The sequence below is a fragment of the Hevea brasiliensis genome, chromosome 10, assembly GCF_030052815.1.
Source record: "Hevea brasiliensis isolate MT/VB/25A 57/8 chromosome 10, ASM3005281v1, whole genome shotgun sequence".
NCBI classification, from domain to species: domain Eukaryota; kingdom Viridiplantae; phylum Streptophyta; class Magnoliopsida; order Malpighiales; family Euphorbiaceae; genus Hevea; species Hevea brasiliensis.
The window spans coordinates 84,352,828-84,372,050 of NC_079502.1; the positions used below are offsets into that span (position 1 = coordinate 84,352,828).

The following is a 19,223-nucleotide window of genomic DNA, read 5'->3' on the forward strand; positions in this document are numbered from 1 at the left end:
AAAAATCAATTAAAATTAAATTTTGAGTTAGTGTGAGTTGTAATAAGAAGGAAAATTTTGAAATTTTAATACATTATTTTATTTTTTTTATTAACTTTTTGACTGATTAATATGTTGAATTTTGTAAGGAAGAATTATTCTATTAAAAAATAGCTCAAAAAACAGCCCAAAGACTATTTTATTTCATATTAAAAATAGAGATTAATATATAATTTTTACATATTTTAAGGACTAATTTATAAATTACCTTTAATAGCTAAGTGTTTATTGTTGTCAAGTTGAATTCCTAGCACTTCCTTTTTCTTTTCCTGATGTGTGTGTGATATATGTATATATATATATATATATCCTTTTTAATTAAAAACATATTAAGTTTATTTTCAATTTGAAATTGTCAATAAATAATATTATTAAATTTGTTTATACTGAAAATAATTTTTAGGGAAATTAAAATTAATTTAAACTTATGATTACTTTAATTAATATTTTGTAAAATTTATTTTATTTTATTAATTAAGTTAGGAAGCCTAAAAATAATTTAAATGATTAAGTGGGTGGTTATTTGGATAAGGAAGAAGAAGTTAGCTTAGTGTGAAAAGTTAAAAGCAGATAAAAAAAAAAAAAAAGAAGGAAACCATCATCACGTTGAATAAATAAATTATTTTATTTTATTAATTTTTTTAAAAAATAATATACATAAAATATATTTAGTTATTCTCTTACCACTGAATTGCCCATTTTTTTCTATACATTCTTTATTAATAATTGATGATGGCGTTAGTGTTGTTTTTTAATTTTAATTTATATCATAAAAATTTTTTCTGAGCATTATTAAAATTTTTATAACATATTATTATAAATTTTTGAGTTAACTTTAGATTAAAATTTACAGTCTTGATAAATATTACACACATCCCTTAACTTTAAATTATTTCACAAAATTCTTTAAAATATCATAAAATGTTGAATTAAAAGTAATTATATTAAAAAAAAATACGAGCACCTTCACAAGATTGGAAAATTATAAACAGTATGCGAATTTTTAATACACCATGTACTTAAAAATTTTTAATTGTATTATGGGATGTGGGCCCATAATTATTGTAAGAGAGGAACCTATGCTCTAGGAATCCTTGTACGCGATTCTGCAGAGTTGGCGCCAAATGTCATAACAGAATAAGCCCAATTCAAAATTGAATCCTTATGCGCGTTCCTCTTTCTCTCCTTCTCCATAAAACCATCACTAACTACTGAAAATCCCCATTCTTCACTTGCAAGAAATCCCTCATTTCTCCGCCAAAGATTCCATTTCAGGTCACAATGAGTGAAGAAAAAGAACACGAAGATGCCATTCAAGATCTGATGAGTAAAGCAATAGAAATCCTCATATTCGAGGACAAATTGGCCTTTGATAAGAGTAATGAAGATTATGCACAGATGGCATTTGAGGAATTGATCGAGTTAACCAAGGAGAGACCAGATTTGTTCTTGCCGCATCTTAAAGATATGTTTCAATGTATTTATCAAATCTTGGACAATTCTGAATTTGAAGAGAAAACAAGGTTTCTTGCTAAGGAACTTATGGTGCTACTTCTCTTGCATTATAGAGATGAGAAGCCGGTGCTTTTGCGAACTGGGAAGTTTATTTCTCAAATACTTTCTAGGCTTCAGGACATTGATGATGACCCTTCTTGGGATGGGAACGACAACTTTGATGATGATTCGAGGGTATTTGTTCAGGGAGTAAAAAGATTGGCTCAATATGCACCTGCCATTGGTGGCCAATTTATTCTGGAGAAATTCAAGATAATGTTTGATTTCAACTTCTTTTCTCAGAAATGGCAAAGCCGCCATGCTGCTGTTATATCATGCTCCATTATTGCAAGGAATTGCCCAAAGGTATCTGGGTTGGGGCTACCTTCTCTTCCAATTTCATGTTTTTATTCTGAGTTCAAAATCTTTAAGTTTCTTTATGTTCATTTGATGGAGTACAAGTTGTTGAAGCAAAAAAATTTGCAGCTTCTGCGTTGTTTGTCCCATTTTTGTAATCATATATGTTATTGTTATTTAGCTGTTCAAGATCTTCATTTGTGTTCTCATTTTCCAGTTCTGTAATTTTGTAAAATATGTATGTGTTCATTATTTGATTGCTTGATTTGTTGGCCGCAAACAGAAAAAATATGTGTTCATTCAGTGAAAGACTGCCTTCGCCGACCAAGCATAGAAATCATTTTCTCATTCTTTAATATTACAGGAATCAATAAATGAGCTGGATCTCTTGGTAGAACAACCTATGAAAGCCGTTGATGACACCCACTTTCGAGTGCGTTGGGCAGCTATAAATGCAATTCAGGAGTTCTCCAAGAATTTGAACCCTGACTTTCAGTTTCAGTATTATAAAAAGGTGCTGCCTGCTTTGACAAAAGCTTTGAATTTTTCCTCTCATCCCTACGTTCAGGTATATATTTTACTCCCTTGACATAAATATAATTTCATTAACGTCTATGAGCCCAATAATGCGTGTCTCATTGTGTAGCACAACAACTTAACTTGAATGGGAAAGGAATAGTAAATGCGGAATATCCTTTTGACTTTTTGAATATTCATTTGATGCTATACACGAATATGGCCTTCCATACCCATTCCTAAATTTTTGGACCAGTGAGCCTATTAAAAGGTATAGATGGCTTTTGTTATTCTATGCTGGAAGTAGTATTTACTGTGGGTTGCTGTTGCTTCCTTCTCTCGAAATTATCTTCAATTTTAGTTATACTCAACTCGAAATTATCTTCAATTTCATGCATACTCAACTCAACTCAACTCAACTTAACCTTTATTTCAAAATATTGTCACAATAAATAGAACGGCCAGTGAAATAGATTTTAGTTAAAAAAAAAGAAGTGTAAATTTTAGCTAGATGCCATGTCTCAAAAAGCTTTACTTATAGAAAATATGGTCTAATGAAAGCATATGAAGTTTGAACCTACTGAGAATTATGGGCTTACGAGTGTGAATATTAAATTGGTAGGCTACACGTTGTAATGGGCTCCCCTCACCAAAATGGCCCATTTTAGTTTGATTGTCTACACTTATATGCCTCTTATGTGGGATTTGTTCCCACAAGTGATATGCCAACACTCTACAACTGGTACATCTGGTTGACACCTAAAACCTAAAATTGAATACAGCAATAGCATCAGAAAATTTAATTGAAACTGAAACTGGTCGCTGACCTGCTCTAACATAATGTTAATTTAAGAATAAAAAGAAGAAAAAGAAAAAAAAAAAAAGAGAAAGGAAGAAACAAAGGGAAAAGGATGGAAAGAACCACAAAGGGCTACATCTTTATTTTTTATTAATTCTATAAAAGATTACATATTTATATATATAAATCTCCTATAGTTACACTACTAATTAGGAATCGAAATCCTATCTATTTAGGAATATAAATCCTACACTAATCCTCTGCTAATTTAATTAGGAATATAACTAAATATATATATTGACTTTCCATAAGACTCTCTCTTAAAATGTAATCTCATCAATTTCAACATTCTCCTTAATGAGATTCTTCTTAGAAGACTAGTCCAGCGATACCTTAGGCATAATAACACAAAGTAACAGTGGGGTACCTGAAGCTAGAATCATACCACTAGACCAAATGCCCACCCGCTTGACCATCTTTTCTTCTGCTTCTATTTATAGTGCTTCCAAATTAATGAAGCAATAGTTTTAGGAATATCATGAACTACGTAGAAACTGTATACAGAATATGGATCACCCAATCAACTACCATGCACACAAGTCTTGCCTCTCTATCACATTCAGAGAAGGTCTAAGTTGTTAAGGAGTGGAGTTAACAGCTTGGTGTCATCTTGTGCCCATGCGATATCATAAGTCTATCCACATCTCGGTCTCGCTTATAAAGAGCCTGGACATGCAGTTACTGCAGGAATGAAATAGAAACCTTGATTTACTAAAGCTGTCTCCACAACTTGTATGATTCCCTGCACCACCTGAATTCAATTCAAGCTTCATATACCCCTTCCATATTTCTCAAATATGTAATGAGACTAAATCAAAATTTACTTACATAGTCAGAATCCTGTTCTTACTAAACTTCGGCTGCTGAGAAATTGAAATCACAGTAGAAATATTTAGTTTTTACAGCATGATTTTTTCTTTTCGTCAATTGAACATCAATCATAGGTAATCATAGATAATTTTGTAATCTTCCTAATATTTTTGTTTTGTAGCCAATAATGCTTAATAGCATTTAAGGCTTGACTGGCTTGATTTAATTAATGCATTGCCTCTGGTTCTATTTTATATGTGCACGTCTTGCATATGCATCTAGCTTTTTGGCATGAAATATGTTCATGTTTCAATTTTGCATATGTTTTCGCAGGTACAAGCTGCTAGTGCGCTGTTTTACTTTAGTAAGGATTGCACTTCAGGTCTCTTGACACCTTACATGGATGAAATTGTCAACAAACTGCTTAGGTGCCTGCAGGTAGAAGAACGTATTCAACTTAATTGAACCTGCTTTTTTTTTTCTTTCTTTCTTTCTTGTTTATCTTATACCACAAAATTTTTATGCAACTGTACCTCATTTCTCAATTGCATAACTAATGTTTACACTGCTCAATTAAGAGAGGGAAGCAACTGCTGAAAGAGGAGGCTTTGACAGCAGTAGGATCACTTGTTTCATCATCAAAGGTACCATTTAAGACTTGCTTTGATTTTCAATTCTGGGTTTCTTTTTTCAATATTTGTGTTTTTGTTTTTTGCAGGATCATTTTCAAGTGTATTACAAAACTGTTATGCCTCATTTGAAAGTTATAATGATGAAAGCAGCTGCTGAATCCAACAGCGTGCTTCTTCGTAAGTCTATAGAGTGCATTACTATGGTTGGACTAGCTGTTGGGAAGAAGATGTTTAGTGATGATATTCAAATGGTAATTATCAGAACTAGCACTTTTAGATGCAACTTCCTAATAAGAAGTTACATATTAAGGTTCTCAAAATTTATAGTTAATTACTTGATATTCTGTTCTGACACACTTAGCAGAAGTTATTTACCTCAACGCATGTGTAATTTGTTTAACTAGTCTGCATGAGAAATGATTAAAATGTAGAAGAATTCATGTGGGAGATTAACACATGTTAGTGGGGTAATGCCTTATCCCAACTTTTTCCAGCGAATTGTCAAGTCTTCTGAACTTTCATCATAGTCTAAGTTCTATGCTATGCATTTTCTTTAATTTTTGGTGGTTAAGAATCTAGGTTGAAAAAACCAATCCTTTGTACTTGCTCCCTTAAAATTTAGAAATGCCAAATATTTTCCTAGTTCACTATGTAGTATAGTGTAGATGTAGTTGGATTCACAATACAGGTCCTGAAGCCTCCATAATAAAGCTATATTGCGTCCATTTGTGTTTTAGAAATGCCATTGACATTATCATTGGGATATGAACGTTATTAACTATTCCTTTTCACATGGAAGGTTGTGCAATCGCTTATCTCCTTGCAAGAATCTAAACTAGAGAGAGGAGATCCAATGAGAAATCAAGTGTTACGAGTATGTTAATAGTATTTGTTCAATTTCTTTTGAAAACTGAATTTTCATTCTTCTTTAGTACCCTATTTTTCTGTAAACCTTGTAACTATGTTACAGGCATGGGGCAGACTATGTAAATGCTTAGGCCAAGACTTTCAACCTTACCTGGGTGTTGTTATTCCTCATTTGCTTCAATCTGCTCAACTTGAGTCACGTGTCACTTCACCTAAATATACTGAAAGTAAAAGTTCATTTCAAAGGTGTGTCTACATGTTAAGAAATGTTCTAGTACTTTTCTCTTTTGTTAATTAAATGCTTCAGGTAATTTATATAAATATTTTTAGAATCAAAATCAAGCCTTATCAAGTCACATTGAAATCAAATACCCCTAAAAATTTCCAACTTTTTAATTATCTATAAGGGTTTTTTTTTGTTTAATATCTTCTTCAATTATTTTAGTGCAAACATGGTTAATATTCATCAGAAAAGCAGAATGCAGAAGTTTGCATGCTATATATATAATTCAAGTCTTCAGTATCTCAGATAAGCAAACAATGAATTATACTCTATCTTACTTTGAGGGACAGTTAAAGAAATTTTTCATGCATTCTATAGAGAATGATAGTTGAGTGTTTGTAAAACCAAATTATCTACATATGACTCTCAAATCCACAGTTTACATATGAGTTTCAAACTCTTCTCGAAGTTTCTTATAGTAGATAATTAGAGGGATTTTAAATTGATGGATATTTTTCATGTTTCCTTGCTCCCTTCATCTAATGCAAGCTACCACAATCCCATGAAAGCAAAGAATTCCCACACACACTCACTCACATCTATATATATTACTGTTTTTACTAAATTTTTGCTTTATGCTGGGGGCATCCATTTAATGCAGTGTCATATCCCCGAATCTAGGAGATGACAGGACTGAGATCGAAGAACAGGTCATCGAGGAGAAAGCCGAAGCTTGTAAAGTGTTATTTTCCTGTGCTACTGAGTTGATGGAAGGCTTTGATTTATGGATTGATGAGGTCTGTTTATGACATTATCTTGTTGCACAGATGAATCTCTAGGCTTCTCTAAACAAATTTGAAATAATTTAAAAGTTATTGAGAATTCTGTGTAGGTTGCTCAAACTTTAGTCCCACTTATAAGTTTTGACCTCAATGAACAAGTCAGAGAGGTTTCTGTTTCAGGTAGTCTCGTGCTTTATAGCTTGCTATCTTTTTTCTTTTATGCTTATCTAGGCTTTCCCTAGCCATCACAAATGTAAGCCTTTGTTTATTTATCAGCCATGCCAGTATTATTGAACATATCTAAAGCATCAATGGAGAAAGGGCATGTTGAGGGATATCAGGGATTACCTTTTGAGGAGTTGTGTTTCTACACTATACCAGCTTTAGTGGAAGCTCTTCATAAGGTAAATGTAAGGAATATTGAATAGTTCAGTATGGTTGATAATTATTGAATATCAACAGTATTTATAGAATTCTTTCTTTTTGTAATTCAAGCTTATTGTCAGAATAATGAGCAATTTTTATTTTCTTTTGGTTGTAGGAGCCATCAATGGAAATTCAATTAACCATTTTAGATTCACTAGAAGAATGCATGGAGGTCTGTATCATTTTTTTTTTCTTTGGTTTATTAGTGAAGCTTAATTTCATGTATATTTTGCACATCCTAGACCATAAGATTTTGAAGCCTATTTTAGAACAAAAGAGGGTATCTATTAGTTACATACATGTCTTGAAAGATATGTATGAAGGAGCAACTACTATTATGCGCACAGTGCGAGGAGACATAAGAGATTTTCCTATCTCAGTTGGATTACACCAAGGTTCAGCTGTAAGCTCTTGCCATTTTACATTAGTTTTAGATGAATTGACGAAACATATATAAGAGAGTATCCCTTGGTGCACGATGTTTGCGGATGATATAGTTCTGATAGATGAGACGCGGAGTAAATAGAAAGCTAGAGCTTTTTAGAAGTACTCTAAAGTCAAAGGGCTTTAAGTTAAGTAGAACGAAGATAGAATACATGTATTGCAAGTTCAGTGAAGGCCGAACTGGTGACAGGGAAGGAGTTAGTTTGGATGGTGGAGTGGAGTGGTACTGTCCCAAAATAATTACTTTAAATATCTCGGCTTAGTCCTTCAAGTAGATGAGGGATGTGAGGAGGATGTTAGTCATAGGATTAAAGCCAAATGGTTGAAGTGGAGACGTGCTACAGGAGTTTTATGTGATCCCAAGATTCCCAATAAGTTGAAAGAAAAATTTTACCGTACAATCATACGACCAGCCATGTTATATGGTAGTGAGTGTTAGGTACTGAAAGAGTCATATGTGTTTAACATAAGGGTTGCAGAGATAAGAATGTTAAGGTGGATGAGTGGTCATACTAGACTAGATAAAGTCCGTAACGAGAGTATTAGAGAAAAAGTAGGAGTGTTGTCAATTGAGGATAAGTTGAGAGGAGGGAGATTGAGGTGGTTTGGTCACGTGAAGTATAGACATACGGAGGCTCCAGTTAGACAACTAGAGCACATTAGGTTAGATAATAGAAAGAAAAGCAGGGGTAGACCTAAACTGACCTGGAGAAGAGTAGTACAACATGACCTAGAAGCATTACACATTTCCGAGGATTTAACCCAAAATCGTTTAGAGTGGAGAAAGAGAATCCATATAACCAACCCCAAATTTTTGGAATAAAAACTTAATTGAGTTGTACAGTTTTCCTCACAAGTTTTGTGTATCTATGTTATAAAATAAAAAAAAAAAAAAAAAAACAGTGAAGCTGTTTTTATCTGGTGTACTAACTCAAGTTGAGTTTTAAACTTTACTGCTTGGTACAGGATATGAGGTATCAAATTTATTTATTCAAAATTCCTGCCCTAAATGAAAAGAAACTAATCAATTACAATGTTTTCTCCACTTTGATGGATTAAATAAGCAAGCTTATGTGAAATGGTTATTCTGTATGAACATGATTCTTATGATTCTTGCAACTTTGGTATTCTGTGCCCTATGACATGTACAAACTGTTACCTAACAGCTAAATGCAGTTTTCCTTGATTTTAAAGTTTGTATTGCTAAAGTCTAGCCTTCTTTCCAAGGTCATATTACTTCTCTTGAGAAGAAACAATGCCCTAATCTGAAAAACAGCAACTCCTTTTCCTTTCAGATGTCTGGACCTACTCTAAAAACAGAACAGATCAAGCGTTTCTTGCATATAATATTGGAGATTTTAATAACCAGTTCCACCCTTTCAAGAAGTAGAGTGGAATATGAGCAAATAGAAAAAATTCATATCACGGTTAGTATTTTATAATCCTCATTGAATATTTGCCTTTGGTGCTATTTGCTACTCATTTACAAGAGCACATTGAACTTTGCTTCTTTCTTAATACAGGCTGGTGATTGCTTAATCACTTTCACTGAAGTGTATAAGGCATACTTGTCACAATTCTTTGACCAGCTCTTATCATGCATGGCATATATGTGGGCAAGTTTCTTCCTCCCTGTCTACTACCTTTGTGTTACCGTTGATGCATTAGCAGTCTGCAACCCTTGAATTTGATCAATTATAGGATCCAAACACACAGATACCTGTTTCGATCGATTGAAATGGTTTAATGATATATAAAACATGTTCTTTGGCTGCAGGAGAATGATAAAAATGCAAAAGAAAGAAGAACTGCCTTTCGTATTTTCAGTGATGTTGCAGAGAAATGCCAAGAAGAAGCATTGAAGTGAGCACACTTGATTAATTTGATTAATCATCGTAGTTTGAATTCACTTTAACTCATTTTGATAAAATAGGTACTGCGAGGGTAATCTTAGATTCCTATTTGATGCCTGCTATGAGAGGAACCCAGAAGTTCAACAGGTGTCTCTCTGTCTCAGTCTATTGTCTAGTGTTTACCCTTGGTGATTCTACAGCTCTGATTCTAAACAATCATTATTGCAGATAGTCGCAAAGTGTATTGGTGTTAGCGCACAATTTGGTGGTGCAATATTCAAATCTCACATTAAAGGTAGCATTCCTACGCTGCTTTTGTCACATTATCTCCTTTGTGTGCTATTTATATATTAAATTCAAATATATTTTGGTAGAGGCTCTTGGCGGTCTAAATTCCATCATGCGGGATCCAGAAACACTGAATCCAGATTACTTACCAGCACACGATGCAGCTGTTTCGGCTCTTGGAAAAATATACCTTTTCCATGACGAGCAACTCAATGAAGCTGAGGTACATATACTTCTTGCATTTTATAATTATGATGAAGGGTAAGACATATGTAACTTTGTAATCTTGAATTTTCCTGGAAGTCTTGCAAATTTCATTCATTAATGCCATCCTGAGAGAGCAGCCAAAGGACTGATTCTGGATTCTGGATTTCAAATTGGCAATCCATTGACCTCCCAAACTGGCACCAGTATGGGTGATAGAATCAGTCCAACTGAGCCAACCAGTTCAACCAGGATGTGTTTAATTCAATTATAGTGCATTGGTAGCATTTACCAAGCAATTATATCTTATCCATAGAATTTGTGAGATTGTAAAATACCTAGTCGATTTTACATCAATTTTGTGATGTTACTTGTAATTTATCAAACAGGTTTTTGGTAGATGGTTAAGTCATTTGCCATTAGTGAATGATCTAGATCAAGCCAGAGTTGCCCATGATCAGCTTTGTTTGATGGTTGAAAAGTAAGCTATTTATTTTACCATACATCATCTGTGCAACCAGAACACTAGTTTTCTAGTAATTTTCCTACCTAGGCTTATACATGCAGTTTATCATTTCAGATTCAGTGAAGAACTTATTCATAACGATAATGCTCATCTATCCAAAGTCATTGCAGTCTTTGCAGAGGTATACTCTATCTTAATTATTTTTATATATGTATATACACACTTTATGTCAATTATTTTGTTTTATATATACTTCAAGTTTTCTGAAATTCATTCTACGGCAAGAAACTATACATAATCATATAACACCTTTTCTATAGAAAATTTCAAATTCATATTTAAATAAGGTTTTTCCATAGTTATATACGTAATATAAATTTATGCCTAATCAATTAAAAAAGAAAACTATACATAATCAAATTTATATCTCACATTTCAAATTCCTCCTCCCAAACACAAGTTCAACTAAAATATTAAATGCCTATTAATATTTTGTTTAGTTAATATAAGGCAAAGTCAATTTAATTTACATTTTCTTTACCTTACTGCATGCCACTTACCTGTTTGTCTTAACTGTGGGAAACTTTGTTTTTATGTAGATATTATGGGCTGGTCAAAATTTGGCCTCAAAGGGAACTGTCAACAGAATAATTGAACAGTTAGAGAACTTTCAGAGCGATTTACCACCCAATACATGGGCATCTACTCTCTCCTCCTTGGCACCCTCTCGAGCAAAAATTTTGCAGTTGAAGTTGTTATCTTAGCCTGTTCTTTCTGGTCAGCATGACATTGATCCTCTCCCGAATCTTCTTTTCTAAATAGTTAGCCCACCACTAAATGTCTATAAAACAATGTAATCAATGCTATACAGAAAATTGAGACTCTGCAGGTTACTTGTGTTTCATTAGGATCTGTACATGGTCAGAGGCTATACTATACTATACATCATTGTTTAACAGGGAAACATACGTATAGAAACATAAAGATCTGCCATTATGCCTTGTGTGCGATATTTTGTCTTCTTGGTCTTGTTCTCAACTTTTATTCGTTTTACAGTTCTCAATGTTGATGTTTTCTTCATTTCTCTTCCACTGCTTTTGGGAAACAATAGCTACGTGTTTTTTCAACTTCAAAGGAGAGTACAATTGGCAACCAACTATGATTCAGATTTTATATTATAATTAGGAAGTTTAGATTTCTATTATTTATAATTATTTATATGGTTCTTAGAGATCCTAAATTAAACTAAAAAATTGTACTGAAATCAAATTGAGAATCAAACTTATATATATGTTTTTTTTATAATTTTTAAATGTATTACATATTTTCAATATATATATATATATATCGACTTAATATAACTTAATATTATATTTCATTTCTTTTCATCTTTTTAATAATTATAAATGTCATGACCCAATTTTTGGACCGAATCGGCACTAAAACTTGGGTCAGTATAAGGTCCCTGAAACCTGTAATAAGTCTAATTATATATAGCCCAACCATAAAGCCCATAAATGTAGTTCAATTTCAAGAAAACAAAAGGATAAAGTCCGGCTATAAATTAAACTATCCAACAGCAACTTTAACTCACCCGACCTATAAACCAATAAAACAACAATATGAGGAGCTCAGCTCACTCTTACAATCCTCAAAGCAGATAAATAATTCCTTCATTCCACATAAATGAATATCTCATGCATCCAAACATTTCCACATAAATAAGTTTACAACCTCAAAAATTTAGTTATTACTAACCCAAATAAGAATACTAATATACTGGTACATGCGGAGTTCTAGAATTTGAAACAATGATAATAAAAACACAATTAAGCTTTTTTGGTAACCTGCGAGAAAGAAAACAAGTTATTCTTAATAAGTTCTCCTGTCATCTAAGAAAAAATAATTGAACAGGAGTGAGCATTCGACTCATAGAGTAATATATTAATTTTAAATACAATTTCTATAACTATCTAAACATAATGTATTCCTATGAATGAAATACCACATACACACATAATTCTAAACAATTCAACAATATTCGCATAAAAAATAATTTGGAGTACTCACACATCTGTGTGTCATATCAATATATATATACATATGGGAGCTAATCCCCTATACAGCTCTCTGAATTCCAATACCTGTCAACGAGATCAGCTCAAGCCGGACTTTCTCTTAATAATCTAAGTGAGGGGGTCAACAAGATCAACTCAAAGCCGTACTCACCCTGACGTATCTGCATATAAGGATCGAGTCCCAGTGAGTTGAGCTACAGCCGCTACTACCCATCCTACTCATATCAATATCCACACCACACGCACGCCAACACACACACACACGGCTCTAAATTATCTTAAGGCATCATCCATAACAATTTCATCAATAAAATATGCAACATAAGGGCGTGCCTATATATATATATATATATATATATATATATATATATATATATATATATATATATATATATATCCACACTACACGCACGCCAAAACACACACACACACATGGCTTTAAATTATCTTAAGGCATCTTTCACAACAATTTCATCAATAAAATATGCAACATAAGAGTGTGCCTAGCATTTAACTACATATATATATATATATATATATAAGGGAATGTATGAGTATGCTTTGAATATATAATAATAATATTGAAATTATAAATAAAATCAATATCTACTCACAGATCAACCAGACATCACTGAGGCGGTTGGGCGAAGGAGGAGGAGGGTTGACTTAAATCACCTAAATAATTATATTCATGAATTTATTAATATTAAAATAAAAAAATAAATTAAAAAGTCAAAAACATCCTAAATTTATGCCGAAAATTCGACAGAGTTTCTCCTGTACCTAGGACTACCCAATCTGCAAAGCAACTCAAACAACACTTTCTAATCCAATGGCCTCAGGCCTACATCACAACAACATTATACTGCCCCTCCTGAGCCTGCCAAACCAGTCAAAAATCATATAACTGCACACTTCAGCTATTAAGTTTAAAATTAACAATTTATAAAAACTATCCAAACTAACCCCAAGATTTCTATAATCATGCCCCACAGTCCTTAGCAATGCTATCTTACTATTGCAAAAGGAATTATAATTTTCTGGTTGCTCACAAATATTTTATGAATTTTATTCTAAACCGAGCATTAGGCAAAAAGGGCAATTTGGAGTTGAGGTTTAGTTACGCCAATTCTGACATCTAGAACGTGTCCAAGGCGTCTAAAAATGGTGAAAAGTACTATAATATTGACCCACTTCCAAAGTGGGTTCTACAGCCAGCCTGTCTAGCATGAAAATGCAGTCTCGATCGTTGGTGGAATTTCCTTGAAACGAGAACACCTATGCGAAGTCCATAATACCAGGAGTTAGAATACAATTTTATTTAATTAAAAAATCCCATTAAAGACTTGAAAAATCATTGCTAAGTTTGTGGGACCCATCAGATTTTTGGTGTCAAAAAAATTCCAAATTAGTGTTGTTGTGAACCTCTCAATGAGTGGGGTGTGCTGGTGGTCTCAGAATGTCAGTGGGGTTCACGGATTGGGAGAAATCTAGCCCAAAAGTCAAAATGGACTAAAACTTCTCGGGTTTGATTCGCATAAACTGCCTAATGAAATTGGTAAAATAGGTGTCTATGGAAAGCTCTTGAGGAGTAGAACACGAAGGGAACTGGACTTGATCCGATTGGTGGCTGGATTAGCCGAAATTGATCAAGGAAGTCAAATCGGTGCATGAGAAAAGGGAGGCACTTTTGGGCTTTTTTTCAGCCGGCTAGAGGGGTGGCGATGGTAGGAGAAGCTGGTCGGAGGTGCGCCAGCATGTGGAGGAGCAGGGGGATGGGTCGGCTAATGGTGGGGGAGGGAGGAGAGAGAAAAGGAGGAGAGAAGGAGGAGGGGTGTCGCGCGTGGGAAGGAGGAGAAAAAGAAGGCCAGTCCGATTTGATCTATCCAATTCAGTCCGATTCGATTGATTCGATTCAAAATACATGAAATTTGATTTTTGCTCTGTCTTGGGACTCAAAATGAGATCCAAAAATTCCAAAAAAATTATAGAAAACCCAAAAAAATTTATAGAGTCTAAATATATTTTTAAACTTGCCACATGCTCTTTAAATTAATTTTTAAAAATCATTAAAATTAATTATCTCAAAAAATAAAAACTCAATTTTGAAAGCCTAGAAAATTCAAATTAAATATCATAATATTTAATACATTAAAATATCATAATTTACACAAAATAATTATTTAAAAATTCGGGATATTATATTCTTCCCTTCTTACAGAAAATTCATCCTCGAATTTTACACAAGGCAGAATAATAATACAAAATTACATATTAAACAAATATGGGTACTTGCCGCGCATATCCTGCTTTGACTCCCAGGTGCATTCCTCCACAGAACTTTAACCATAAGGATCTGCTTTAACCAAAGTTATTTTATCTGATAGTCTATTATGACTACTGGCTGCTCCTCAAAGGTCAAATTCTCATTTAATTCTACTGTATCTGGTTGCAGTATATGAGAAGGATCGAGAACATACTTCCTAAGCATGGACATATGAAATACTGGGTGGACATAAGAAAGGTTTGATAGCAACTCCAACCAATAGGCAACTGCTCCCACTCTGTCCGTGATCTAAAAAGATCCTATGTAACAGGGTGTCAACTTGCCTTTCTTTACAAATCTCATAACCCCTTTCATAGGAGAAACCTTTAAGAATACATAATCACCCACTGTAAATTCAACATCTTTCTACCTTGGGTTTACATAACTCTTTTGCCTACTGAAAGCTGTCTTTAAATGTTCCCTGATCAAAAAAACCATCTCGGAAGTAACTGCTTTAAATCTAAATCATGTACTTTCGCCTCTCCAACTTCTGTCCAACACAAAAGGGATCTACACTTCCTACCAGATAATGCTTCATAGGGTGCAATTCTAATACTGGAATGATAACTGTTATTATAAGTAAACTCTACCAATAGTAGCTGATCATCCCATTAACCTCCAAAATCAAAGATACACATGCAAAGCATATCCTCTAATGTTTGTATTGTTCTTTCAAATTTCTCATCTGTCTGTAATTGGAAAGCTATTCTAAAATTTAGCTATGTGCTAAGTGCTTCCTATAGTTTCCTCCATAACTGAGAAGTGAACCGGGACTCTCTGTCAGATATTATAAAAATAGGAATTTCATGCAATTTGACTATCTCACGAATGTACAACCTTGCATATTGAGCACCAGAATAGGTGGTCCGTATAAGCAAAAAGTGAGCTGACTTGGTCGGACGGTCCACAATCACCCATATAAAATCATACCCTCGGGTAGTATAAGTTAACCTAGTCACAAAGTCTATGGTGATCATTTCCCACTTTCATTATGGGATGGGAATCTCTTGCAACTTTCCTGACGGCCTCTGATACTCAAACTTTACTTTCTGATAAGTTAGGCACTTGGACATAAAGTCTGCTATGTCTCTCTTCATACCATTCTACTAGTACCTATCTTTCACATCATAGTACATCTTTGTAGATCCTTGGTGAACACTATAAGGTGTATAGTGTACCTCCTGCATAATCTCATTTCTTAGGTTATCCACATCTGGCACACATGCCTTGGAGCTTTGTATAAGGGTACCATATCCATCAAACCCAAATTCACAATCTTCTCCCTGCTGCACCCTTTCCACAATCCTCATTAATTGTGGGTCCCTATGCTAAAAAACTCTAATTTTGTCTCATAGATTCGGCCATACTCTGAAATGTGCCAAAAGTGCACCCAAAGTAGTTATATCCAAAATCAAACCCTAATCCATCAACTCATGCAACTTTTGTATCAACGGTCTCCTTTATGCTATCATATGTGTCAAGCTCCTAGAAAACTTCCTCCTCAAAGCATCTGCCATAATATTTGCCTTTCCAGGGTGGTACTAGATGGTGCAATCATAATCCTTCAGAAGTTCCATTTATCTCCTTTGTCTTAAATTTAAGTCTCTCTGCTGAAAAATATACTTCAAGCTTTTATGGTCGGTGTATATCTCGCACATTTCACCATACAGGTAATGCCTCCAGATTTTTGATGCAAAGACTATAGCTGTTATTTTCAAATTATGAGTGGGGTAGTTTTGTTTGTGCTTCTTTAACTGCCTTGAAGCATAAGCCACCACTTTACCATGTTGCATCAAAACACACCCCAATCTGACTCTAGAAGTATTGCAGTACACTGTACATCCTTCTCCACTCATAGGCATAGTTAACACAGGAGCTGTAGCTAAACAGTCCTTAAGCTTCTAAAAACTTTCCTTACACTTATCTAACCAGAAGAACAGGACATTCTTTTGAGTCAACTGTGTCAGATGAGTTGCTATCCTAGATAAATTTTGCATGAACGCCCGTAATAACTTGCTAGGCTTAGAAAACTTTGCACCTCGATGACTATGGTAGGCCTAAGCCAATTAGTTACTACTTTAATTTTCTTAGGATCCACCTGAATACCTTCACTAGAGACCACATGTCACATGAATGAAATACTCTCCAGCCAGAACTCACTTCGAAAACTTGGCATACAACTGATGCTCCCTCAAGGTCTGCAATACCATCCTTAAATGCTAAGCATGTTCTTCTTGGATCTGGGACTATACTAAAATGTCATCTATGAAAACAATGACAAAGCGATCCAGGAATGGCCTCAACACCCTATTCATTAGATCTATAAAGGCCGCTGGTACATTAGTGAGTCCAAAAGACATCATTAAGACTCATAATGACCATACCTACTATTTTTGGCACATCGTTACTCTTGATCCTCAGTTAGTGATAGCCTAACCGTAGATCTATTTTTGAGAAGTACCTTGCTCCTTGCAACTGATCAAAGAGGTCATCAATCCAAGAGAGCAGATATTTATTCTTAATTGTCACCTTGTTCAGTTGTCTGTAGTCAATACATAACTTCAATGACCCATCTTTCTTCCTTACAAACAAAACGAGAGTACCTCAAGGTGAAGTACTTGGCCGAATAAAACCCTTGCTCAGAAGCTCTTGCAGCTGCTCCTTCAGTTCTTTTAGCTCCACTGGTGCCATTATGTAGGGTGGCATAGAAATAGGGTTTGTACCCAGCATAATATCTATGCAAAATTCTATCTCCTTATCCAGTGGCAACCTAGGAAGCTCCTCAGGAAACACATCCATAAATTCCCTGACAATAGGTATACTTAAACATCAGTAACTTCAACAAATGTGTCCCTCACTAGTGCCAAATAACCTTGATAGCCACACCCCAATATTTTTCTAGCACTTATGGCTGACCCTAGGTTGTATGGAGCTACACTTCTGTCACCATCAAAGCTGAACTCTTCTACCCTAGAAATATGGAAATACACCTTTTTGTTTCTACAGTCTAATGTGGCATAATGAATTAACAACCAATTAATGCCCAAGATCACATCAAAGTCCATCGCCGGTAAGGAAACTAAATCTGCTTAGAGGATCTTTCCTTCTACTATCACTGGACTGTCCAGAAAAACCATTTCCACATCATATTATCATTAAATGGAGTAGCTATAAACAGGGGACACTCTAAAGTCGTAGGATTTCTACCCAGTCTCAAAGCAAACACAGGGGAAACAAACAAGTGCGTAGCACCCGGGTCTATTAAAACACATGCCTCAAAAGAACAGACCGAAAGAATGCCTACTACCACTACTTTTGAAGCCTGAATATCTTGGTGTGTCAAAGTGAAAACTCGAGCCTGTCCGCTGCTATGAGATGCAGAACCCTGGAATTGACTCTTTCTACCAGATCTATCTCCAAAACTGTGCCCCCCTTGATCACGGCCCTGTTGGCCACTAAACTGGCTACCCTCCATGCTAGAAGTACCAGGGAGTAGCTGGCAGGGTACATTGGCTATAGAACCCTGGGACCCCTTTTGATGCTCACTAAACATAGGGCATTCCCTGGCAAAGTGACCCGGCTGGCTACATCTGAAGCATCCATCAGTGCTCATCAAGCAAGGTCTTGAATGTACTCTTCCACATTGAGTGTATGATGCAAAAGAGGATCCTGAACTAGATCCTGAATTGTTGTAACCCGAGCTTTGCCAGCTGTTAGAGCCATATCCTAATATGAACCATATAGATCTTTGTCTAAGGCCACCTTTCTTGTTGCCTCTGGTTCTACCACTGTAGTTACGCTGGCTGCCACCACCCATTGTACTCATATAGGGTGCACCAAATGACCCTTCAGCTTTGTTCTTCTTTGGTCTACCTCTGTCATCACCAGTATAGCTAATTTTTATTTGTCGAGCCCTATCTATAACCACATCAAAAAGCTAGTCCGATAGCATTGCCAAGTGTGCATATCTTCTGTCTAGTCCTTTTAAAAATCTCTTTACCTTCATATTCTCAGTGGCCATGGCAATTGGAGCATATCTATTCAGTTCTAGAATGTTGCACCTTACCCTTCTGTAAGATATGATATGATCCCGTAATATACCTAATGAATTACCGAACTCCGCCTACCGATAACCCATGAAATATACTATAAGGGATTTTGAACGAACCAAATTCATTTTTAGTTAAGGAATAAATTAAGCATTTCAAAAACTAAGAAGATTTTTGTAAAAAATTTGCATGGTGATGGCTTTAAATTCAATAAATCAAATTTTATTAAACCTATTAAAAGAATCATGTATCATAAATTTAATCAAACAATATTCAATATCAAAAGAAATATGCTTAATCATTCATAACATCGAAGAAACATTTAATTACAGTTTACATTCATTGGAAATAACAAAATTAATATTACAAAATTTACATTTGAATAAAGTCTCAAAAATAATATACAACATTTATGTACAACAGCTAGAATATTCATAACTACATACATTCTTAATTTACATCAAAATCTAAAGTACCAAGGTATACCTAAAATATATCCGGTGTCTATCC

General features: G+C 34.5%; 1 protein-coding gene across 2 annotated transcripts; it reads left to right on the forward strand.

Moving 5' to 3' along the window:
* The first annotated feature begins 1,047 nt into the window (after nt 1-1,047).
* On the forward strand, nt 1,048-11,270 carry LOC110631841 (uncharacterized). Of its 2 annotated transcripts, XM_058154282.1 has the most exons (21): nt 1,381-1,516; nt 1,608-1,899; nt 2,255-2,458; nt 4,409-4,513; nt 4,654-4,719; nt 4,794-4,958; nt 5,507-5,581; nt 5,678-5,820; nt 6,459-6,594; nt 6,690-6,759; nt 6,856-6,983; nt 7,121-7,177; nt 8,745-8,876; nt 8,973-9,065; nt 9,227-9,312; nt 9,383-9,449; nt 9,531-9,597; nt 9,677-9,813; nt 10,184-10,275; nt 10,375-10,441; nt 10,860-11,270. In XM_058154282.1, the coding sequence occupies exons 2-21, from the start codon at nt 1,810-1,812 to the stop codon at nt 11,022-11,024; spliced, it is 2,145 nt and encodes a 714-aa protein (XP_058010265.1). In that variant the 5' UTR covers nt 1,381-1,516; nt 1,608-1,809; the 3' UTR covers nt 11,025-11,270. The 2 variants fall into 2 exon arrangements, with proteins under 2 accessions (XP_021635512.2, XP_058010265.1); XM_021779820.2 differs by having other exon boundaries at nt 1,048-1,899.
* Nucleotides 11,271-19,223: the final 7,953 nt, after the last annotated feature.